Source organism: Meleagris gallopavo, chromosome 5 (genome assembly GCF_905368555.1).
Source record: "Meleagris gallopavo chromosome 5, MGAL_WU_HG_1.1, whole genome shotgun sequence".
Taxonomy (NCBI): domain Eukaryota; kingdom Metazoa; phylum Chordata; class Aves; order Galliformes; family Phasianidae; genus Meleagris; species Meleagris gallopavo.
The window spans coordinates 17,976,463-17,997,895 of record NC_139408.1 but is presented as its reverse complement, the minus strand read 5'-3'; the positions used below and the strand labels follow the sequence as shown (position 1 = coordinate 17,997,895).

Sequence of the window (21,433 nt, the reverse complement as noted above, 5' to 3'; positions counted from 1 at the left end):
CTATGTTGACTCAAAAAGTAAATCTCCAGCATCTGAAAGGTGTTGCTGATATTTGGTCCTAACAGATACATACAAACCAAGGTCCAACATGCCAGCTATTTCAGTGACCCCATGTGATTTTTTCAATGCATGAAGGACACATTTCAATATAACAGAACAGCCAACTTGTACACATAGCAGAGTCTAGAGCCTAAATCACTGAACTAAGATCCCAACAGCAGTGTACCAGAAAAATCACAAAACAATCACTCAACTGCCAAGTAGCAATGAGTTAAACATATCAAGTACTGTACTGAAAGCAGAAATGTACATACAGGTGTATTTTAATGCTATAATACATGTATGCAATTTGGAGTAGTTATTAACTGAGGTATTATTTTTCCACTTGATCTCTATGGAACTGCACAATGAAACACAACTACACCAAGCTGTCAGCAGATAAGCTTATGTTTTGTTGGCACAAAAGTCATCTTAGAAGAACAAACAGAAAAAAAGCTCTTCCAAAAAAAATTGTTTTTAAGTCCAAATCTTTACCCTGCATTTTCCCCGCAAGCCAGTACTGAACAAAGCAGGATCTCCACAGACTTAGCCAGGCTGCATTGTTTTTATTTTAGTTACTCCTGAGCTAAATATACAATTGAAGGGTGAGTAGTCATTTCAAGCCTATTTAAATATATACTTTTATACATGTTAAGGGAGAGAGGGTGAAATACTATAACTCATCATGAACTGTGAGTCAGCAGAAACAGGGATTACAATTTTACCTGCAGTACACAAGATCTTACCTCAACCGTTTCAACTGTCCACTCATCTACCTGTTCCTTCTCACTACTGCTGAACTGAGTCTCTGCCATGAATTGTCTGTTTACATACTAAAATAAAAATAAGAAAGGGTATGAAAGTAAAAGTAAGTGGCATTAAAGCTGCATAAAATGACAATCTTTCTAGTGAGTAATACCTCAGTCGATTCAACTTCAGTAGGTTCAGCAAATTCTTCTGCTGGATCAGGTTCTGTGAAAAAAACAGACCATTTACGCAAAGGAAAACAAACAAAAAACAACCCACAAGACATTAAAGACTAGATTTACATGATCAAAAACATACTCTGAAGACAGGAAGATAGCTAGTATACAGGAAGAACAACTAGGTGTAAGAATGAACATGCACATTTACACTTATGTTAATACCTAGTATTAGAAGCCTGCTATACAATAAGGAAAGAGTTGCTTCATCACACACATTTAGGCAAACAGGATTCTAATTAGATCTGAAATTAGAGCCTCAACATAACTTCTATAGTTAAGTATCTGCTGGGCTCAGAAACAAACCTAATGATAAAAGGCAGATAAAATAAGAAACATCTTTCTCAGAATGAAGAATGTCAGAACAGAGAACTAAGCACTACCAAAGATTTCTGAAGTTTTGAAAATAATTAACAAAACAAAATGTAACAACTCACATAAAACTCTTACTATGAAGAATTACATTCTGCTACCTCCAAATTTATTATCCTCCACAGCATATTCAAAAGGAAAAAAAAAAAAAAAAAAAAGGCAGGAATTTTTTCTTCAAGTATGGAACCCTTGCACGTAAACATTCCCTACTTCAAATACTTCTCCCTTCTAAAAAAGGGACTAAGTGATGGAATTACAGCAAAATGGAAAGGATCCAGCAGCTAGTACTTAGATCTTTGATAGTTTCAATATTACAAACAAAATGTTCTGAGAGTTTGTAAAGCACAAGTTCAACAGGAAAAAAATAGGAAAGATGTTGGAAATGATCTCATCTGCACAAAACTGCTTCTAAATCATTTCATTTTGGCTTCGGTTCTTCTTTCAGCAAGTGACAAACTGGACAAATACTGAAGGATGTGTTCAAAAAGACATCCTACCAAGTGACTTTGTTCCTCCATTCAGCTGATGCTCCACAGCTACAATAGCCAGCCTTTCCTTGTGCGTAACTGAGGACATTTAACAGTGTGATCATTAGAAAGGATTATGGTCCTTCCAGAACAGTAGCTAGCAAGAGTAACCCTTACAGAACTCTTCTGAAACACTGCTCTGTTCTTCTTTTCTCATGTCTCAGAACAGGATCTAACAAGTGGTTGACTGTCCCTATATATATTGCCCAGCTGTTTGTGTATGTGATAATCCGGTAATTACATTTCTATTCAAAACTCTTAGTACATAAAATCACATTTGCAATTTAATTAGTCTGATGAGTCCAAAGAGACTTGACAGTACAGCAGAAACATGCCAGAAAACAGGGGATCTTCACATTCTTACCACCTTCTGCTACAGTGTCTTCTACTGCAGGTGTGGGTGCTGCCTCTTCTTCCTCACATAATCCGTTCTGATGGTTATGGGTGCTATCAAAGTAGCTAGTTTGAAGAATACGTTCAACAACCTCTTTTAGGGCTTTATCTGAGAAAAGAAGTTAAAAATTAACAGTCCCTGAACTCTAATCCTTATCCTACACGTTTCCCTTTCTTCCCGAAGATCCCAAGTACATTTTACTGCTCTTTCACTAGGAAGACATTGCTGCCTGTCCACAGACATTACTGTTACAGAACTACCATCTGTATTACTAGATCATATTCAATAAACATACTATCTGCTTTAATTCAGACAAAAATCTAAAAGGGCAAATAGAAGAATATGCAATACCCTTCAGAAGACTAATGAAACACTTTGAAATCAGTGTAAGGTTTTCAAATTCAAGTATACTTTTACTACTATTTCAAAAGTCTCTGGTTGCTTAGTTTTGACTCAGAAGAGTTTTAGGAACCCACTGAAGTTTCAACCCCATTTCCTTCCTAATTAAGAAACCTTACTACAAGTCAATTTCTCAAGCTGCAGTCACTACTAATTTACACGGGTACCAACATCACAAAGATTCTTCTCCTGAGGTAGGTGACTCAGAACAGGCTTTGCAAGTGAAACAAGAACAAGCCTTCACTTCACTCAGTGCCCATATGAATGCAGCAGCATCTTAGCCTAGAACAAATTTGTACAGCCATATTGGAAAGGCAGCAATACCTACTGTCTAGGCCCCAAAAACAGATAAAAAACAAAGCAACAGAGTCAGAAGATTCACAATGCATACCTAGCAAGTGATGATTATCACTGTATGAATCAATACACATAGAAGAACACAGAAATGCATTAATATCGCCCACGACATCAGTAAAAGTTCATCCTGATATCCAGATAATACCCAGCCTAACTTCTTAACATCCAGTAAGAAAACGACTAGGCCTCCAAGGCACAACCATCATCTCTCTCATGAAAACTGCTCCCATACTTTTTCTTTCCTTATTTTCTCTCCCAAAAAGAAATACTACACATCTACTAGCTCTCACAATGATCCAACACCATTTGTTTTGCAATAACCTTAAGTCTCAAAGGTTTGTATTAACTGGGGAAAAAAAAAAAAAAAAAAAAAAGGTATCTTCTCATAAAATTTCATTTTAACTGTGTAAATGGTTTGAGGTTTCCTGTTCTGACACTAATAAGACAAGTCTTATATTCATTAGAGCCAAAATATTTATAACTTCTGTGTATCATTCCCTCAGTAAAGTAAGTTAGATCACTGCAAACAAAAACTCTTCCAACAGCTTAAAATTGCTGCAGCATAGCAAGAATGACTGGAATTTTAAAAAGCAAATGAGAAAAGCAGTTTTAACTAAGAAGGACAATCTTCCCTACAACCTTCCAGTTGAGACTTCAAAAGAAATAGGTAACTGTCTAACGCAGCCATTTTTTTAATATATAATGTCATAATGTTAAAAGCTAAGTATTTGTGGAAATTGACATTTATACAAGAAAACAAATAATCATGCATCAATTTACAGTTAGTTAATTGTTTAAAATTAGGTCAGAAATAAAAATGAAGTGTTTTTGTAGGAAGGGACAGGGCTGAGTAGCCCATCACACTAAATAAGGTTGTGCCAGCTTATATATTAGATGATGTTGCTGTCTAAGCTCCTGGTCCATACAAATGTTTCCAGAAAACAAAGAATTGCTACAAAGCATCAACAGCAGTTAAATTCTGCTGAAACAGTAGGAATGGACTACGCTTAAATACTGAGCAATGCTGCATCAGCAAAAAAAATACCGTACACACAAAGTTTGTACTTCAGTGAGTTATTCCAATACAATCTAGGCAGTGTTTGAGAAAAAGCAGCAACTATAAAATGCTGGAAAGACATTTAACTATCAGAATTCTTTTACATCAGACACTGTAATTTAGGTCAAGCACAAATTCAGTGCGCTCTTTCAAACAGACTATACTTACAGGTTGTTCCACAAACAGGTTTTTCCTTCCCTTCCAGTAAGTCCCACAGGTGAACAGATGCTTGCTCATACTGCTCATTCAACCTTAAAAATTAATAAGAGTTAATTTCTTACTAAGCTTGTAGTAATTTAATCACAAAATAAATAAATACCATTAACTGAACAACAATTATAAAGGAAAGTACTTTCCTATAAGCTTACCTCATGTTCATGTCTCTTTCAGGATAAACTAGCTTGTAAAATTCATCCAGCATTGTCAGTTCCTCCTCTGTCAGTACTGGGACTCCATTTGATCCTTGTTTCAAGTCACTGCGCACTTCGTCATCACCCAACTTGTCCAAAATAAACTGCAGCTCCAGCACAGTCTTTAAACGCTTCTGCTCAGCCTCTTCTCTCATCAGCTGCTCCCTGCGAGCTGTCTTTTTTATTGTTTTCTGGATCTGTTCAGAATCAAAAAGGAATTAAAAAAAACAAAAAAACATTGAAAACGTATTTTATTGGCAAGTAAAGATGGATGCCAAACCGCTCCTTATCAATCTGATGTTACAGCAGAGTACCAGTGAAGCATGAAAAGTATCTTTCAAGCAAAGTCAAACGCCTGCAAATTAAACCAAATTTTAGAATCGATGCCACAAACCTTACACTACATTGGATTTTGATTATATTCTTATCTGAAGTCTGTATTTCTCTGCATAACTTCTGAGTAGTTTAGTCAAGCAACTGCAGCCACAATGTATAAAGTTTCAGATGCGAAGGAGCTGTGTGAAACAAGCTCAGATTAATACTATCTACTTCCTTTATGAATTATTCTGTAATGTCTAAATGATTTTGATTTAGATGAAAGTAAACAAATGCACAAAGCAAGGTACCTTTAAAACAAGCATTACAGCTATTTACAGCCCATGTTCAGGCTTTACAATTTGGAGGAGTAAAAGTGATCCAGATTTTTTGTTTTGTTTTGTTTAAAAGACCACAAAGGTCAGAAGATAACACTAACGTTCACCACATCCCATCACAGCCAGTACAAGGCATTCACTGGAACCAGCTGGAGGTCAACTTAAAACAGATAAATAAAAGTACTCATAGGAGGGAACTCGTGGAATGTTTTGCCATGAAGGCTGGGGAGACTATTATCAGCAAGTTTAAGAAAAGCATTACGACAAATTCTGAGACAAAAGGTGCACAGATACTAAAGGGAACAGGAAGGAATCAACTCTACATCATTCTCAGTTTGAGGATGATGTATGCTGGCAGGGAACAGATAATTTTTGTTATGTAATCTGTATCATATCTTCTACAATTGCTGTTGCAACACTGGTTGAAATGCCTTACTAGTCTGAGCCACAGGCTTTCTTTCATTTTTATTCTTTGTTCTAGCCTCCAAAATTGAACTTGCTCTCATCCCAAGCACACAAAAATTTAACCTTCTTTTCCAAAAAACGTAACTCGTGATAGTAACTCTCTCACTCTGAAGCATCTACATTGTTTCAAACCTGAAACAACTGGAAGCAAGCTTTAAAGCAAGAGATCAACTTTTTATTCCTGGAGTCCCTCTTTCTGCTGACCAAGAAACATTTCAGGACATACTTGTGGAGGAAGAAAGCTCTTTGTTACTAACGTTCCATGAACATACACGGAAACCTGATGCAAGAAAAGCAAAAAACTGGCTTGGCTTACAAGCTTCCAAGTTTACAACCAAGAGAAATGTAGAAAGCAACCTATAAGGTCAGGGTGCTGACTGACCTTGAAATTGTCACACAGCTTGTTCCTAAATTGAATACACTTGTTAATGCAGCAGACTGGTTTAACGTTGGTGACTTAATGAATTCTACCAATGTTACTGCTCTTTCTGTAACTCATCAATTCTAACTACATATACAATCTTCCATTCATGTGGCATGGATTATGATTTCTGTTTGCACCTGCATTAGTTCTCCCTTGAAACAATATTGAGTAGGCCTGAACTGTCTCTTTTGAAAAGAATGAAGAACAGAGAAAAGCTGCTCATGTAACTGGAATTGTCTTCTTGGAATTTTAGAACTTATTCTTGACCACACTGTCATTTTACAGCCTGTACATAGCAGCAGTTTCTAAGACTATCTATTTTAGGCAGTATTCAGTTACCTTATAATTTATAAAAAATATTTTAGTCTTGAAACCTGTTCCATATTGTAGTTTCAGATTGTATTTGCAATTACTAATACAGGAAAAATCTTGAAAAAGGAACTGCTATGCTCACAGTTGCTGAAGCTTGATAAGCTACAGTAACATAAGGAAATAAAAACATTCAATCACTTGCCAGAAAAGCAGGCCTGTGAAATCCCTCTTTTCTTTCAGGAAAAAAAGAATTACTTATGGCAACAAGCGGCAGACTGTAGTGTGGTATGACAGGCCTGTCCAGTGATCAGTGTCTTAAAAACGTCTCTCCTGTCAGGAAATTATCACCATATTTTTGTTCCTGTACCTTCAGGCAGTGCTTCAGAAAACATCTAGGAGTGGCTTTGAAGAAACGTGTCACAAGCTATACAACATTAAGAGAAAGTAGTCAAACATACATTTAATGAGCATTTCACCTTCTGTAATAGAGGCTGCTGCATCCAGTGTTGGTGAAAGACAATTTAAATCCCCAGTGCCACACACAGCAGCTGAAAGCCCACAGTGGGCCACTTTACTTACATCTTGGCTCAGTGCCATAAAGCTCCTCTGCAGTTCTTTAGCAAATTCCAGATTATTTGTCACTTCCTGGTATTTTGACACTGCATCCTTAAAAAGCAAAAAAAGAAAAAAAAGAGCAACCAATCAGAAAGAGGACAAAATACATGCTTCCAAAAAACTACTTGCTGCACTTACAATTTCTAAGTGAGACACAGCTGCACAAGTAACCATCTCTAAACAGACTGCAGCAGTGTTAAGTTTTGAACTCTCACTGGCCAAAATATGGAAGGGACTTGTGCCTGTCTTGTATGTCTGTAGGGCCTGCTGTTTCTTAGGAAGTACACTGAAACATAAGCATGAATATGCTGACACACTAGTTTAATGTTGTAACATGAACAGCTACAACTGCTATTGAGTACTTTTTTTTTTTTTTTTAAATCTTCTCCATACTGAAAATAATCAACAAAATATTGCTGACTCCCAAGCAATCTCTAATATCAATTTGCATGTTTGCATAATACAACTTAATTTGACACTTGCTTCAGATTTATTATAACTGGAAAACAGCTGTTAAGCTGAGACACACACACACACACACACACACACACACACACACACACACACACACACAGAGCAAGCCTGGTTTGCCAAGAGTCACAGCTCCCCTGCAGAACTTAGCCTAAGCTAAACCTCTGGCTAGACTGCTTATTTGTAAGTTAAGTGTGATCAAGTGACTAAGCTCTTTAAGTTCTCCCTGGGCACATTTTCTAGGAAGAAAAGAATGATGTCCAGGGAACCTCAAACATACTGTTCAGCTCTTTCAACAGTACTAGATTACAACAGAAGCCATTTTTTTACCACAGCCTGCTCACAACCCAACCTCAGCAAGCATAACAAAGCATTGTGACAAATTCCTCTACAGATTCCTTCAGTTTCTTATGAACACAAAAACAGATCTTCCATGCAATAAGAAACAGAGGTCAAGACTAAAGTCTTAAAAATCTAGCTTTTAACAAGCAGAAGTGAAATTCATCCCTTCCCTCCCCAACATCAGCAAACATTAAGAGAGATCTAGTTGTTATTTTTTTCTTTTTACCAGTTGATCTTGATTTAGACGTTCTCCCTTGTTCATTCGTTCCTGGTAGTCATCAAGTTTGCTCTGAAAGGAAGAAAAAATCCTATTACAAAGAGTACTGCTTTTTCTGTTCCTGCTAACAAAATCAGGTACTGCTATATTACAGTAAATACAGACTGTAGCACATTACACAAACATGCAACTGTCACGCAGAAATAGTACCCAAGAAAACTCGCCTTCTGGGTTGAAAATGAAAATATTTGTCTCTTAGGAAAGTATTTACAACTCTTACTTAGGCTAAAACAATGTATCTTTATGAACTGTCTCAGTTTCCAAGCAAGGACAAGTTTTTCCTAATGTGGAGAATGTTGATAGCACACTTCCTTCATTCCTAATTACAGAGCTGAAGAGAGTCCTGAGCCACAGTAGTACCACTGTATCACTACAATACCAAAAACATGACTATAGAGGAAGAAGCCACTGCTAATAAGATTCAAAACTTAATTCTTTACACTTGTACCAGTTCAGATAGTGCAAGAACGCCCATCAACACAGCTCATGTTAATAGCAATAAAATATTTCTATTCAAAAGCATGAAGATTTCTTTCTAAAGGGGAGACACTTCACAATCATTAGCTTAATTTTCAGCAGGACCAAGTCTCTAATCTGCTTAAATACAAAACTCTGCAAAACACTGAGAGTAGTCAAGAGCAGGTATAACTCATGCAGGCCCAAAATGACATAAAGGATTACAGGCTAAATTTTAAGGGTCTTAGGCAGGAAGCAAAATCTGTATGGAAAACCTACATACAGATCTCTAAGTTTCCACCATTTCTACACATCACAACTGATCGTAATTTTATGAAGCTTGCATTTTAAAAGCTTTAAAATGATCCTTAGTCATTATCTTCCTGATCTAGTATTAAAAAAAACCATGAAAATGAGAGCAGGCAAACTTCTTTTTGAACACAGAAGAATTAAAACCCTGACACAACCATAGCTTTAGTTTATACTTGTCACTAAGTATATGTCACCATATACTAAACATGGGGGTTTTTTTGTTCTTGCTTGATTGTTTTGGTGGTGGCAGCTTATTTGTGGGTTTTTGTTTTGCTTTGGTTTTGTTTTACTACTAATTTTACTTAGTGATATTTCAGTCAAAATATTTCACTAGAGTTTTTCTAGCTAATTCACCTCCTCTGCTCAACACCAGACATCTTAGAATGGACTATGAAAGAGCTGAACAGCAAAGCTTGTATTATTTGATGTCCAGCATCACTTAGTCAAACACAGAAACACACTGATGTGGCTTGGTCCTTTCGGTGTCAGCTGGAGACAAAAAAAAAATTAGTTGAAAATTCTACCCATTAGATTTAACTACTTCACCTTTCAGCGCATCGAAGCCATTAATGCTGTAAGCAAAGTCCAAGAAATAAGAACTTCCTGAGCTCCAACAACATATTATAGGGAATTTCATGCTGGACACAGACTCTAGTACTCTAAAAAAGCTGTCAAACACAGCAGCCACAGTTGGAAATACATCAACGGAATTGTCCTGAAAAGCATTCAGTGTATTGGAAATCCACCACGTCAGGAAACAAGGAAATTTAATTCTAACACATACTACCTTGTATTAAAACAGACGAAAATGTGGCTGGACAAAAACAAAGTAGAGAAGTAGTTTTCATGATTTTAGAGACACCAGCTGAGCTGTGAAGAATTAAAAAAGCAGTGTAAAGAGCTCAAACATTCCAATGCTTAAGTTAACCAAATCTTCCTCTGCTTAAGGTGGCTTGCGTCCTGCACTAAGCTGGCTTCGCAGACCAATTTCAAGAAGTTCCTACTCAAACCACTTACTTCCATGCTTCTGTTTACCATTCCCTCAGTTACAGTGATGCAATTGTTCGTGAAGCTGCATAGTAAACTGGACTGCTAAAGTAAGAGGGTAAAAATAGCGTCTACAAAACACGTAAAAAAACCCAAACAATGTCGGTGATGCAGTTTCCAGCACAAACCAAAAACCATCAAACAGTAACACCAACAGGATTGAGCACCAAGATCCTGAAGAATCTACCTGGAATTCTGAAAAGCTTTTGATACAGTTCCACAATAAATCCTTATCCCTAAATTGCAGAGATACGGATTTGAAGGCTGGACTATTTGGCAGGTAAAGAACTGGTTGGATGGTTGCTGTCAGTGGGCTGTGGTCAACAGCTCCATGTCCAGGTGGAGGCTGGTCATAAGCAGTATCCCCAGGGGCCTGTTTCGGGACCAGTGCTCTTCAGTACCTTTATCAAAGGCATAGACAGTGAGACTGAGTGTACCCTCAGTAAGTTGGTGATGACATCAGAGTCATAGCTTATACAACAGAAGGAAGTCAGGCCATCCACAGGGACCTGGACTGACTTGAAAAGTAGGCCCACATGAACCTAATGAGGTTCAAAAAGGACAAACGCAAGGTACTGTTACATCTGGTCTGGGGCAACCCCAGATTGTGTGTGTACAAACTCTTGAGAGCAGCCCTCCAGAGAAGGGCCTGGGGCATCCTGGGGTCCCAAGGACAAGAACGATGCAAAGCTGTTGGAGCAAGTCCAGAGGAGGGCCGTAAAGGCAACCGAAGAGCTGGAACACATCTCCTATCAAGAAAAGCTAAGGTTCAGCATGGAGAAGAGAAGGCTCTGGTAAAACCTCAATGCAGCCTTCCAGTACTTCCATGCTTCCTCACACTTCTAAGCACGAGAGAGATTGAATTTTTATGCAGTCTGATAGTGACAGGACAAGGGGAATGGCTCTAAACTAAACAAGAAGCCATCTGGAAGTTAGAAAGAAATTTTCTACTCAGAAAACGGTGAGGTGCTGGAATAGATTGCCCAGAGAAGCTGTGCATGGCCCATCCCTGGAGGTGTTCAAGACCAGGTTGGACAGAGCCCTAGGCAACCTCATCTGGTGGGCTGCAGCCCTGCCTATGGCAGGAGGTTGGAATTAAATGATCTTTAAGGTCTCTTCCAAGCCATTCTATGAACAACACTACTTAGAAAAGCTTTGTTGAACATACTGCAAAACTGTGCTGCAAAAAACTTACATGATGTGTTTTGCTGTTATCTTCAGATTAAGAACGCTGCAGTAACCTTATTAATACTGTGCAAGTTTTTCTTCAATGGCCAATATAAATCTAACATAAATATTTTGTTTATATGGTTTCCATTCCATGGTTGTATCAAATGAAAAAACAAAGAGTAATATGTCTATTCCTATGAATTGAAGAGTTACTTTTCTTTTTCTACTCTAAGTGCATCCATACTGGAACTGTAAAAGCAAAAGAAGGAAAGCCCTTTCAGCTGCAATGCAGAGGAGAAGCAAACATGTATTTAGTTGCTTTCTTGGTGCTTGAAATCTTTGTAATAACATGCAATTTTCTATCATCCTCAAGAAACTGTAAGATCTAAATGTTATGTTACAGGAGCCTAAGGAAGCACAATGCTTTTAATCAGTACTGTGAACTAACAGCAAGCTAACAGCAGCATCAGTGCTGTAAAATAACTGCAGTAAAACTCCCACTTCACAGCCTACTGCAGCATTTGCAAGAAGAAAGGATTTTCTTAACTTTACCTCTCTTCTGCAACTTCACTCATGCTGAAGTATAAAAGCTAGTATAAACTAGCAGAAAAAAATATCAAGTGGCAAAGTGAGCATATAAATTGCCCATTAAACAGCTTGTGAGCCAGTGTGCCCAAGAGAAAGCCACCACACTTCAGCTCTTTTTCCACTGAGATTCTTGAAGTATTTCAGACTTCCCTAGGAGAAAAGTACTACATACAGGCCACCCATCCAGGCAGAGGGAAGACAGGGAGATGGTGTTGTCAACTGCTTAAGTATGCCCTACATCTTATTTTAACAGGAAACCAAAATTGATTTTCTTTACTATGGCAACAGATGCTTTCCTCTCACGTTCAGGTGAGAGGAAACTCATTCACTCATTACCCGCTTCAAACATCAGAGTGAAATGAAAAAAAGGGCAGTTACATGACATTAGTTTTAAAATCAATACTGGTTTCAAAAAAGCCTGACCACTCAGCTGTGCTGTTAAGAGTCATTTACACTGCTATGCTATAAAGTGGATCATTGGAACGATCTGATTAAAAATAACCCTTAAAAAGGGTGGAGGCCAGGAGCAAGGAGGCACTATATTTAACCAGGTACTTTCAACGATCTCATTTATGCTAGTTATATCAGCACAACCGTATACGAAAAGCTGCAGTGTGGAAGAAGGTAAACTCCAACCCAACTCCAACTGAAGCAAACTCTGTAACATGCACTTCACTACAAGCAAAGAAAAGGTAGAGAGAACTATTTCAAGTCTGTTTTCTGAAATCTCAAGCACTGCAAGTTTTTTTAAAACACGTATTAAGCAATTAAGATAATCCAAATCAATTCTTGTGTGTTTCCCACCGAAAAAAAAGAAAACAAGCTACAAAATACAAGTTTATTAACATGTTTTATATTTGCACATTATAATTTATTTCTCCTCTACCATCATCTCTGCAGTCACACATTTTAACGTCCTTGCAAAATCTGTTCAAAAAAAAAAATTTAAGTCTATTTTCTCAACAAAATGGGGAAAAAAAATCAAAAAGGTTAAATACTTAGAGTATAAAGAATCAAATGAGGAAATTCAAAATCTCACTCTCAAAAAAAAAAAGCCAACCCAAAGTTGTCTATCTTGATACAGTTTATATTATGTATACACACACACCTAACAGAAGTTCCCAAAAGCTGCTTCAGTCAGAGGTTTCAGTGAAAGTTTCAGACTTCCAACATGCAGCTTCAAACAGTTTTACAAGCCTTCACTTTCAAAATCACGTCTCATCTCCAAAGATAAATTTGAACTAGCCTCATACTTCATCCAGCACAGATGGCAACAGGACCTTTCTGAAGCAGCACTTGTTTTTCAGTAACTTCTAGCTCAGCATTCCAGAAGAATCAACTTACATGTGTGGGTGAAGAAAGGGAGAAAGAGGAGGTGACGATTCCTTCTTTAAAGAACAGTGTGCAACAGCGACAGACCATAATAGCTGCAGCTATCAGCAATGTCTCCTGCATGCTTTCACTGCTATAGAGATTGCAGAGAAGAGACTTGTGCCATGCTGGCAATGGGGACACAATTATGTTCATTTTAACAGGACGGGACCCACACAGGCTGCAAATCCAGACTAGCCCTAGGGCCAACCTGTTGCCACAAAGCAAAACAGCCCACTTAGGGGGCAAACTTGGTAGAACTAAGCTTCGCAAGGAGAAGGGTTCTGGAGAGACACAAGATGTCCCTGAACATCCAAGTGGTCCACATAATGGTACAAAAGAGGCAGCTGACGGGCAACTTGGAACATGGCACTTTCCTGCTATCACTAGCTGCATCTACAGGAATAGAAAACTGATCTCAGCTTTTACTATAGGCTGCTAGCTGTTAATCCAACATTTTACTGAATGGGGAGGACAGCTGCCTCTTAGGTCAGAACAACCTGAATACACACAAATTTTCACTGGAACAGCAGCTAGGTAATAGTTACAGAGACAGTCTAAATTTTTCAACCCAATCAGGATTACATGTATTCAGAGACAAGCTGATAAAGCAAGTGTCTTGTGTTACCAATGACAGCTAAAATGCCCCATCTTTACAAATACACCAAGGCCAGGTCACATCAAATACTTTAAGCTAACATACTTCATATCTGCAGTTTCCCAAGAATAATCTGTGTGATCACCTGCCCGTATCTTAAAACGTGCTAGCAAATGAGAATTTTGTCCCTTTCAGAGAATATTTGGTTTTAAAAATTGTTATTGTGAGCTGAAATCATAAGGCTCTTTGTTTTTCATTCCCCACTGTAACAGGACATGGGTTTGATCTCTATTCAATCAGCTTAATTTGGAAAGGATCTACTCACCTAATAAAATAAGGAAAAAAACAGGACAGCATTCCTACTGTTTCCAAATACGAGGAGATGAAGAGAACATAGACGTTTTCAGACCATATTTTCACATACACTTATAAACAACAATTCAGTTTCTCTTAATTCCCTTTAAACTAAACCAACATGTTTGAAGTAATAAAATAACTTTTAAGAGAAGAACATAAAACCGTAACACCGTACTATTTCCAATACATTCAGAAACATTCAAAATAGTACAAAACTCAGCAACATTGTGAGTTCTATACTGTATTTTGCTGGCCGTGTGATTTTGTGCTCAGAGCTTAAAACAGAACATGGCAACAATTTACTTCAAAGTTAGAGTTCCTTCATAAGGAATGACCTTTATTTAACTAAAAGCAACACATACCATTTAAGAGTTAAACAGCGTTTCTTACTCTTCATCCACTAGAAGCACGTCTTAGTCAAATATAACTTTATAACTGCTCTCAAAAATGGAGCCCTTACACTAATCTCTCTCCCAGCTGCTGACAAACGACTGCATGTTCAGCTAAACAGAAATTTTCTGTGCGATTTACACAATTTTCCTATTCGTTCCCAACTGGACACTATCCAGCATGATTTTACTTTCTGGATGGTTAAAAACCTCAATGAAAATTCATTTTTGTATTCTGGTGTACAGTTGGAAGAGTAGCGCGGTTAGGATGGTACTTCACAGCTGTTACAGTCAGGAAGATTATCACGGTGAAAAAGAAACAATCAAGGAAGAAATGCTCATCTGTATCCTAGGCTCACAATAGAAAACTCCAACAAGGAGAGATCTCCAGAAAGAAATCCTTCCCCATGGCCAGTCAGCCCTTACATGGGGTCTAGGAGAGGTGGAGCCTTCTGGTCACACACCTGAATTGCCTTCACTTGTGCTCCCACAGCTGACCCAGTCCTTGCTGCAAGTGATCGATCAGTGGTTCAGGCCCGACTCAACAGTTCCCATACATTTGGTAAACTTATTAATACAGTAAAAATACTTAAGTCCACGTGTACAGTAAGTTACATTTAACGTTCTCTTCGTTGAAAGAATGCTGATCTACTGAAGAACTGTTGGTTCCCCAACTGAAGGACAGGCTCAAGCCCACAAATTAGTAACTCTTATTTAACACATAAAGATTGAAAGGAGGAAGAGGGAAGGCAGAGCGCTGATTCTCCCGAAGACATGCTCTAAGTAACTTTAATGGAATTACTATTCCACATAAAAAGGTATTTTCCCTGCAGTCAGCTGCTAATACACCGTAATGATAAAAACACGATGACAGCAGCCACAGGCACGAAAAATAACAAGAACCAGGTCATTAATGAGCAATAACACTAATTTTCACTCTGCTCCATTGAAATAACCACCTTCCACACACCCTTTTAACTTCAGGTACTACAGAAGCACTCCAGAAGGCCCATTCAAACAGAGGGGAATGGACAAGCCAAGTGTAAATTAGGTGTGAATTATTTATTTGAAAAGGTAAATAAAAACGCGGCTGGAAAGGAAAGCTGACTTGCACACCAGTAACAGTGTGCTTATCTTCTTCATTTCTTCTATATACAGAATTGATCAGGAGACTTTCTGATTTAAAAATACTCATTTTCAACATCGTAGAAAACTATTTTCCTGTCTTTTTCCTATATTTTAGTACCGTACTGCATGGTGTATGTTGGACACCATTGTTTCAAACCATCTTACCAGAATCATTTGAGATACGCACTATAAGACTTGTGTTCTTTCTCAAGATGAGGACCAATGTTCTTCTGCAGGCACATATTTGTACACACGAGCACATTTAAGAAAAACGTTTTGTCCCATCTATACACAACAGTATTCAGACACGGGTCAAGAAGCGATCCTTCAATTCTAAGGTCATCTAAAAGCTCCCAGCACGTTTCTTTTTGTTTTTCAAATGGCAGAAAATCCAACATTGTATTTTTTTAAGTGGGAAACCACTGCATACACAGATTTACGTGCTTCATTCACAACTCACCTGTAAGGGCTAATGTTTTGGCCTTCTTTAGTATTCCTGTCTTGACTACTAGAACCTAAAATGTTGGTTAAAAAACTGAAGTGTAACCGTGCTTATTAACTCTTAAGCGCTAAAACAGATTTAGGGACTCAGCACAGACTTGAAATTCTATCTGAGCACTTCCAAATTTTAGCTTAGCAATGCTGTGCTTCCCAGTCCATCTGCAGGCTCCACGCCTGTCGGTGCCCTACTGAAGGTCCCCCTATTGAAGGGCAACCCCTCCCCGCATCCCACAGCACAAAGCACGGGACGGTGCCGTGTAAATCCCCACTAACCACAGCATCATCTCGTCTCTGTCACAAACCCGAACCCTCTCAGGATCACGGATTTAGCGGCGGCTCTTTCTATAAATAACCACCCAAAGGCCGCTCTCAGCTGACCCGGGACTCCCGAGGGGCAAGAGCGGAGCGAGGCGAAGAGCCGCGGGCGGGGCGGCCCGGCTTTGTGCGGGCTGCTGGCACAATGCAGTTCCGCCGGGGAGGCTTAGGCGGCCTCGCCGCCGCCATGTTAGCTCCCGCCTCCATGTGCGCGGCTCGGGGGGACGCGGCGCTCCGGCCCCGCGGCTCGGCCAGGCGAAGCGAGCGGGGGAAGTGCCGCCGGCGGGGCGCGGAGCCGCAGCGCGGCCGGAAACGGCGGCCCTCCCGCAGTACGGCCGGGCCGAGCCCCGCCGCGGCGAACAAAAGGCTGAAGGGGGAGGGGGCCGCGCCGCCGGGGGCTCGCCGGGAGGGGGCCGCTGTCCGCGGCGGAGGGGCGCCCATCCGCACCCGCCTTCGGCACCCGGCCCGCTGGGAACAGCCGCGTCCGCTCCGAGGGGCCGAGCGGGGCACGGCGAAGGGGCGGCCCGCGGAGAGGGCCGGGGGACCCCCGAAAGAGGAAGGGGAAAGGCCAGGAGAGCGCGGTTCGCCCTTCTGGAACCTTCCAGCGGGCGGCCCCTGGGGGCGACGCCGGGAACAACCCGAGCGGCCGCGGGTGCCCGGAGCGGGGACTGGAGCACGCGGCTCGGCCCGGGGAAGGGACGGCGCCGGGCCGCTTCGGCGTTCCCTGAGGCAGCGAGGGGCGGGCTGCGGGAACGCGGTGGCCGCCCAGCGGGAAGCGCGAGGGGACCGCGACCTCAATGGGGACGGCCGGCTTTAGGGGGAGCGGGAAGAGAGAAGGGAGCACCTTTTTCTTCTCGAGGTTGCGGAGCTTTTTGTCGATCACTCCCAAGATCTGCTTCATGGCCTCGGTCTGAACCGAGGTGATGCTGCCGCCAGACGCCTGCGGGGCCGACGACGCCGCCGCCGGGGCCTGCTCGTTGCCGCCCGGGCCCGCCTTCCCGCTGCCGCTGCTCGCCATGGTGCTGTTGGTAGCCGAGGGCATCTCTGCGCGAGAGAGAGCGCGCGTGAGGAGAACGGGCCGCCGGAGGGGACACGCGGGAGGGCGGGCGGGCGCGCGCACGGCCGCTTCCCCACGCCCAGGACGGACGCGCGCCGGCCGCACCTGCCGGCCGCGCGCGCGCCCCCGTACCGCCGACTCGGGCCCGGGCGCGCGCGGGGCGGTCACGTGACGGGCGGCCTCGCGCCGACGCTCGCCCATCCAACGGTCATTCCCCGAGTGCGGCCATTTCCACCGCCCCCCCCCTTCGTCCCTCCCTCCCCACCCCGCCGGTGTCCGGAGGGCCTCGCCGCCCCCCTCACCGTGTGCCTGAGTGGCCCGGGGGAGGGGGGACTCGGTGCGCCGCGCTCTCGCTAGAGGAATGACCGCCTCAGCCGACTCCGGCCCCGCGCCGCTGCTTCCACCTCCGCACAGCGCTACTATGGGAGAGAGCGAGAGCGCGCACGCGAGCGCGTAAGGCAGGCGGCGCGGGAGCGAGCGGCGCGGGGTCCTCGGCGTCCGCGAGTGGCCGCGGAGAACGCCTGAGCCCGCCGCGCGGGCGGAGGAGGCGCCTTCCAGCCGCGCCGCTGCCCTTCGGCTCCGCTCGCTCGGGTCCTTCAGGCGTGCGCCGGGCGCCTCAGCGCCAGACACAATAGCGAGGCGGGGCGATCGCGGCGAGGCTCCCGCCCGCCGTTGGCGGCCATGACGGCCTGCGGGCGTCGTGCAGCAGGGATGAGCCCGCGGAACAACGGGTGCCCACTGGGGAACGTGTTCTGCCGTGCTCCCGGTGGCAATGTGGCTCCGAATGCTGCCGGTTCTCCTGCCGGTGCCCTAGAGGCACGTCTCTGGTGGTGCCTGGCCGCTGGAAGCAATTGGCTCGTTGGTTTTTCAGACTAGGGTGCATATTTAATCCTTCTCCCTTCCTCAGTGCGTTTAATAAATCTCTGCGACCAGAGCTGACAACTGTTTGCTGAACCTTCCATGCTTACGGTTGGTGATTATTTCGGTATCAGTTTGGAGTGAGATGCTGTCTTTCTGTGCCTCCCCATTAAGGCAGTACGAAAACAACGCCAAGCAGGCTGGAAGCTAGGTGACATTGGAAACGCATTTGTCCTGTGATCGTTGTAGAGTTAAGGGATGCAGGACTAGGAATATAAGGCCCTAATACTCTACTTCCCCCAATTCCACTTTGTAAATGAAATTTTCAGTTGCAATTCCAGTTTAGGATTTTGTCTGTTTAATCCTGGATGCCCTGGGTTGTTTTCTTCTTAAAAAATGGGGGCCGTTCCTTGAACAACTGAGCCAACCTAATGGTTCTCCACATCAGAAAGGAGAGTTCTCTTTGCCCTTCCCATCCCCACCTGAGCCCTGTGTACAGTCACACAGCCCCAGTTCTGATTCTGGCTGCCTGTGAGTTAATTCAAGTAGGTCATCAGCAGAAAAGTGCTTTCTCTGACCTCATGCTTCAGCAGTTAATGCCTGAATAGTCAGATTTTTCTTCACGGCATCCATAAATACTGTTTCGTAGACTTCTCATGTATGTGTGTATTTTAAATAGCAGCTCAATGCTTTGCCATTTTATGATAGCTAATTTGCTTTCCAGATCACTGCATTTTGCATAACAGGTTATAAGACAAGTGTAAGAAATCAGCTAACTCCACTTGAATAAATATACGTGTCTTCAGATATTGAAAGCCAGTGTCTTTTCACAACTCACCAAGAAGTTTTGGTTCATACCGCTATTAAGATTTGCTTTTTATGCAGTAACATATTTCTGCAAGCCCCATACCCAGCGGTTGAAATCACTTTTCCCCACTCACATTCTTTGTGAACACTGAAGCACACTGAGGCATTTTGACCATTAAATATAATACCTGAAAATATGAAGTTGTTTCACCCATTGCTATTCATTTCTTCTTATTACATTGCCATTGCAATTCTGGATAAGCTGTGGCAGCTCAGCAGCTTAGGAAAATCAGCCAAATCATAGGGAGCTTAACGTAGTTTGTACTCAAAGGCTGTATTTCTGAAGAACACAAATCTGCAAGAAAAATAAAAAACAGTTTATGGAAGAATAGGTGGCAATAAATTTAAAAATGTCTTTCGGGTCAGAATAAAGATTTTGTCTGCCAATATAAGATATTTATTCTTATTGGGAAGGCACAAAAAAAATAGCAAGTCTTCAGTCTCACAAAAAGGCTGAAAATACTGCTCCTGAGAGCAGTTATTACATGAGATTGCCCAAGCAATAATTATGAGACAATTACTGCATCAAAGCTCTTCATAATTACAGAGGATGTCTTTTTGTTAGCCAAAGACAGAACTCTATTGCTGCACTTACACACTAAAGCACAAATATAAACAAAGCATTATGTATGTATCTATACAGAACTGCAAAGGGACTTTCATACCAGACTGAAAAAATGACATTTGTAAAGTCAAGTCTAGGTGTCATCACCAGAAATGAAAAAATATTTAACTTAGTTATGTTCAGTAGTAATTTAAGATATATTGGTAATATGAGGTAAATTAAAAGACTGAATTTTAAGAGCATACAATCATTAGCCAATTGGGAGATTTACGATGATGTAGGGAAATAAGTAATAATTAAATAGCAACTTGATTACAAATTCAAAAATGACAAGATTCATGAACTTACTAACAGGATATTCTAAATTAATTTTTAATACATATGCACAGATGCAGAATATACAGAATACATACAGATATATACATACAGAATCACAAAGAATGGAAAAGACCTCCAACATCATCCCATCCAACAATCCACCTACCACCAGTATTCCCCCATTAAACCATATCCCTTAGTACCGCATCTAAATGTTTCTTGAACACTTCAGTGACATTGACTCAACCACCTCCCTGGGTAGTCCATTCCAGTGTCTGATCAGCCTTTCAGAGAAGAAAGGTTTCCTAATAACTAATCTAAACCTTCTCCTAGCACCACCTGATGCCATTCCCTCTAGTCCTGTCCCTATTTACGTGGAAGAAGAGGCCAACCCCCACCTTGCCCCAGCATCCTTTCAGGTAGGTCTCCCCGATCCTCCTCCAAACTGAACAATCCCAGTTCCCTTAGCTGCTCCTCATAAGACTTGTGCTCCATACTCCTCATAGCTTTGTTGACCTTCTAGACATTCTTCAGGACCTCAGCGTCTTTCCCAAACCCAACACAGTGCACAAGGTGTAGCCTCACCAAAACTGAGGTACAGACGGACAGTCTCTTCCTTGCTCCTGCTGGGAGCTCTCTTTCTGACACAAGCCAGAATACTATTGGCCTTCTTCATTAACAGGTGACTCATGTTTTAGTAAGCATCAACCAGCACTCCCAGGTCCATTTCTTCCACATAGTTCTCCAGCTTCTCTGCTCTAAGGCTGTAGTGCTGCTTAGGGTTGTTGTGGCCAAAGTGTAGGACACAGCATTTGGTCGTGTTGAACTTTATCCTGTTGGCCTCAGCCCAGAAATCCAGCATATCGAGATCCCTCTGAAGGAGAGGAGCTACCCTTAGGCAGATCAATGCTTCCTCTCAGTTTGATATCACCTACAAGCTTATTGAGGGCGTACTCAAGCCCCTCGTCAAGGTCATCAAAGATTTTAAACAGGAGATGTGCTGATACCAGTCCCTAGGGAACACAGCTTGTGACCCATCATTAGCTGGCTTTAACTCCATTCACCGCTGTAGCAGAAATGCTAAGTGATTGAGCACCTGGTGGGAAGGCAGGGCCAATCCAGGGGAGCTCTGGTGCATGCAATGCAATACACCTGAGTGACCGGTAGGGGAGGAGCCAGGATCCACCTCTTCCCAGACTTCATTTAAGCGTTGGCATTGGAGGTATGGGTATTTTGCTGGAGTTCCCTGTGTGCCTGAGACCATTGGAAGGTAAGTAGCTTCTTTCCTTTGTTTTTGTACTTATAGCTGTTGCCTTTGAGCAAATTTTCATTTGCTATAGACTGGCATCTTGCTGCTCTGCTCTCACTGTTGTGTTTTTTGTTGTGCTAGAACTGCTATTTTCTGGGCCCAGCTGTCCAGCTAGTGTTTTACTTAGCGG

The 21,433-nt window shown here is 41.9% G+C and overlaps 1 protein-coding gene across 4 annotated transcripts in view; it reads right to left on the bottom strand.

Moving 5' to 3' along the window:
- Positions 1-17,877, bottom strand: part of CAPRIN1 (cell cycle associated protein 1) — a 30,631-nt gene extending 12,754 nt beyond the window's left edge. The window contains exons 1-9 of one of the 4 annotated variants that reach the window (XM_085224536.1): positions 17,689-17,877; positions 17,174-17,373; positions 8,047-8,109; positions 6,972-7,058; positions 4,497-4,735; positions 4,297-4,379; positions 2,286-2,423; positions 959-1,011; positions 786-872 (exon numbers count right to left, since the gene is read on the bottom strand). In XM_085224536.1, the coding sequence (XP_085080662.1) occupies positions 786-872; positions 959-1,011; positions 2,286-2,423; positions 4,297-4,379; positions 4,497-4,735; positions 6,972-7,058; positions 8,047-8,109; positions 17,174-17,371 (948 nt within the window). In that variant the 5' untranslated portion in view covers positions 17,372-17,373; positions 17,689-17,877. Of the gene's footprint in view, positions 1-785; positions 873-958; positions 1,012-2,285; positions 2,424-4,296; positions 4,380-4,496; positions 4,736-6,971; positions 7,059-8,046; positions 8,110-17,173; positions 17,504-17,688 lie in introns of those variants that run through there. The other 3 variants (XM_085224533.1, XM_085224534.1, XM_085224535.1) reach the window with 3 other exon arrangements.
- Between the last annotated feature and the right edge of the window lie 3,556 nt (positions 17,878-21,433).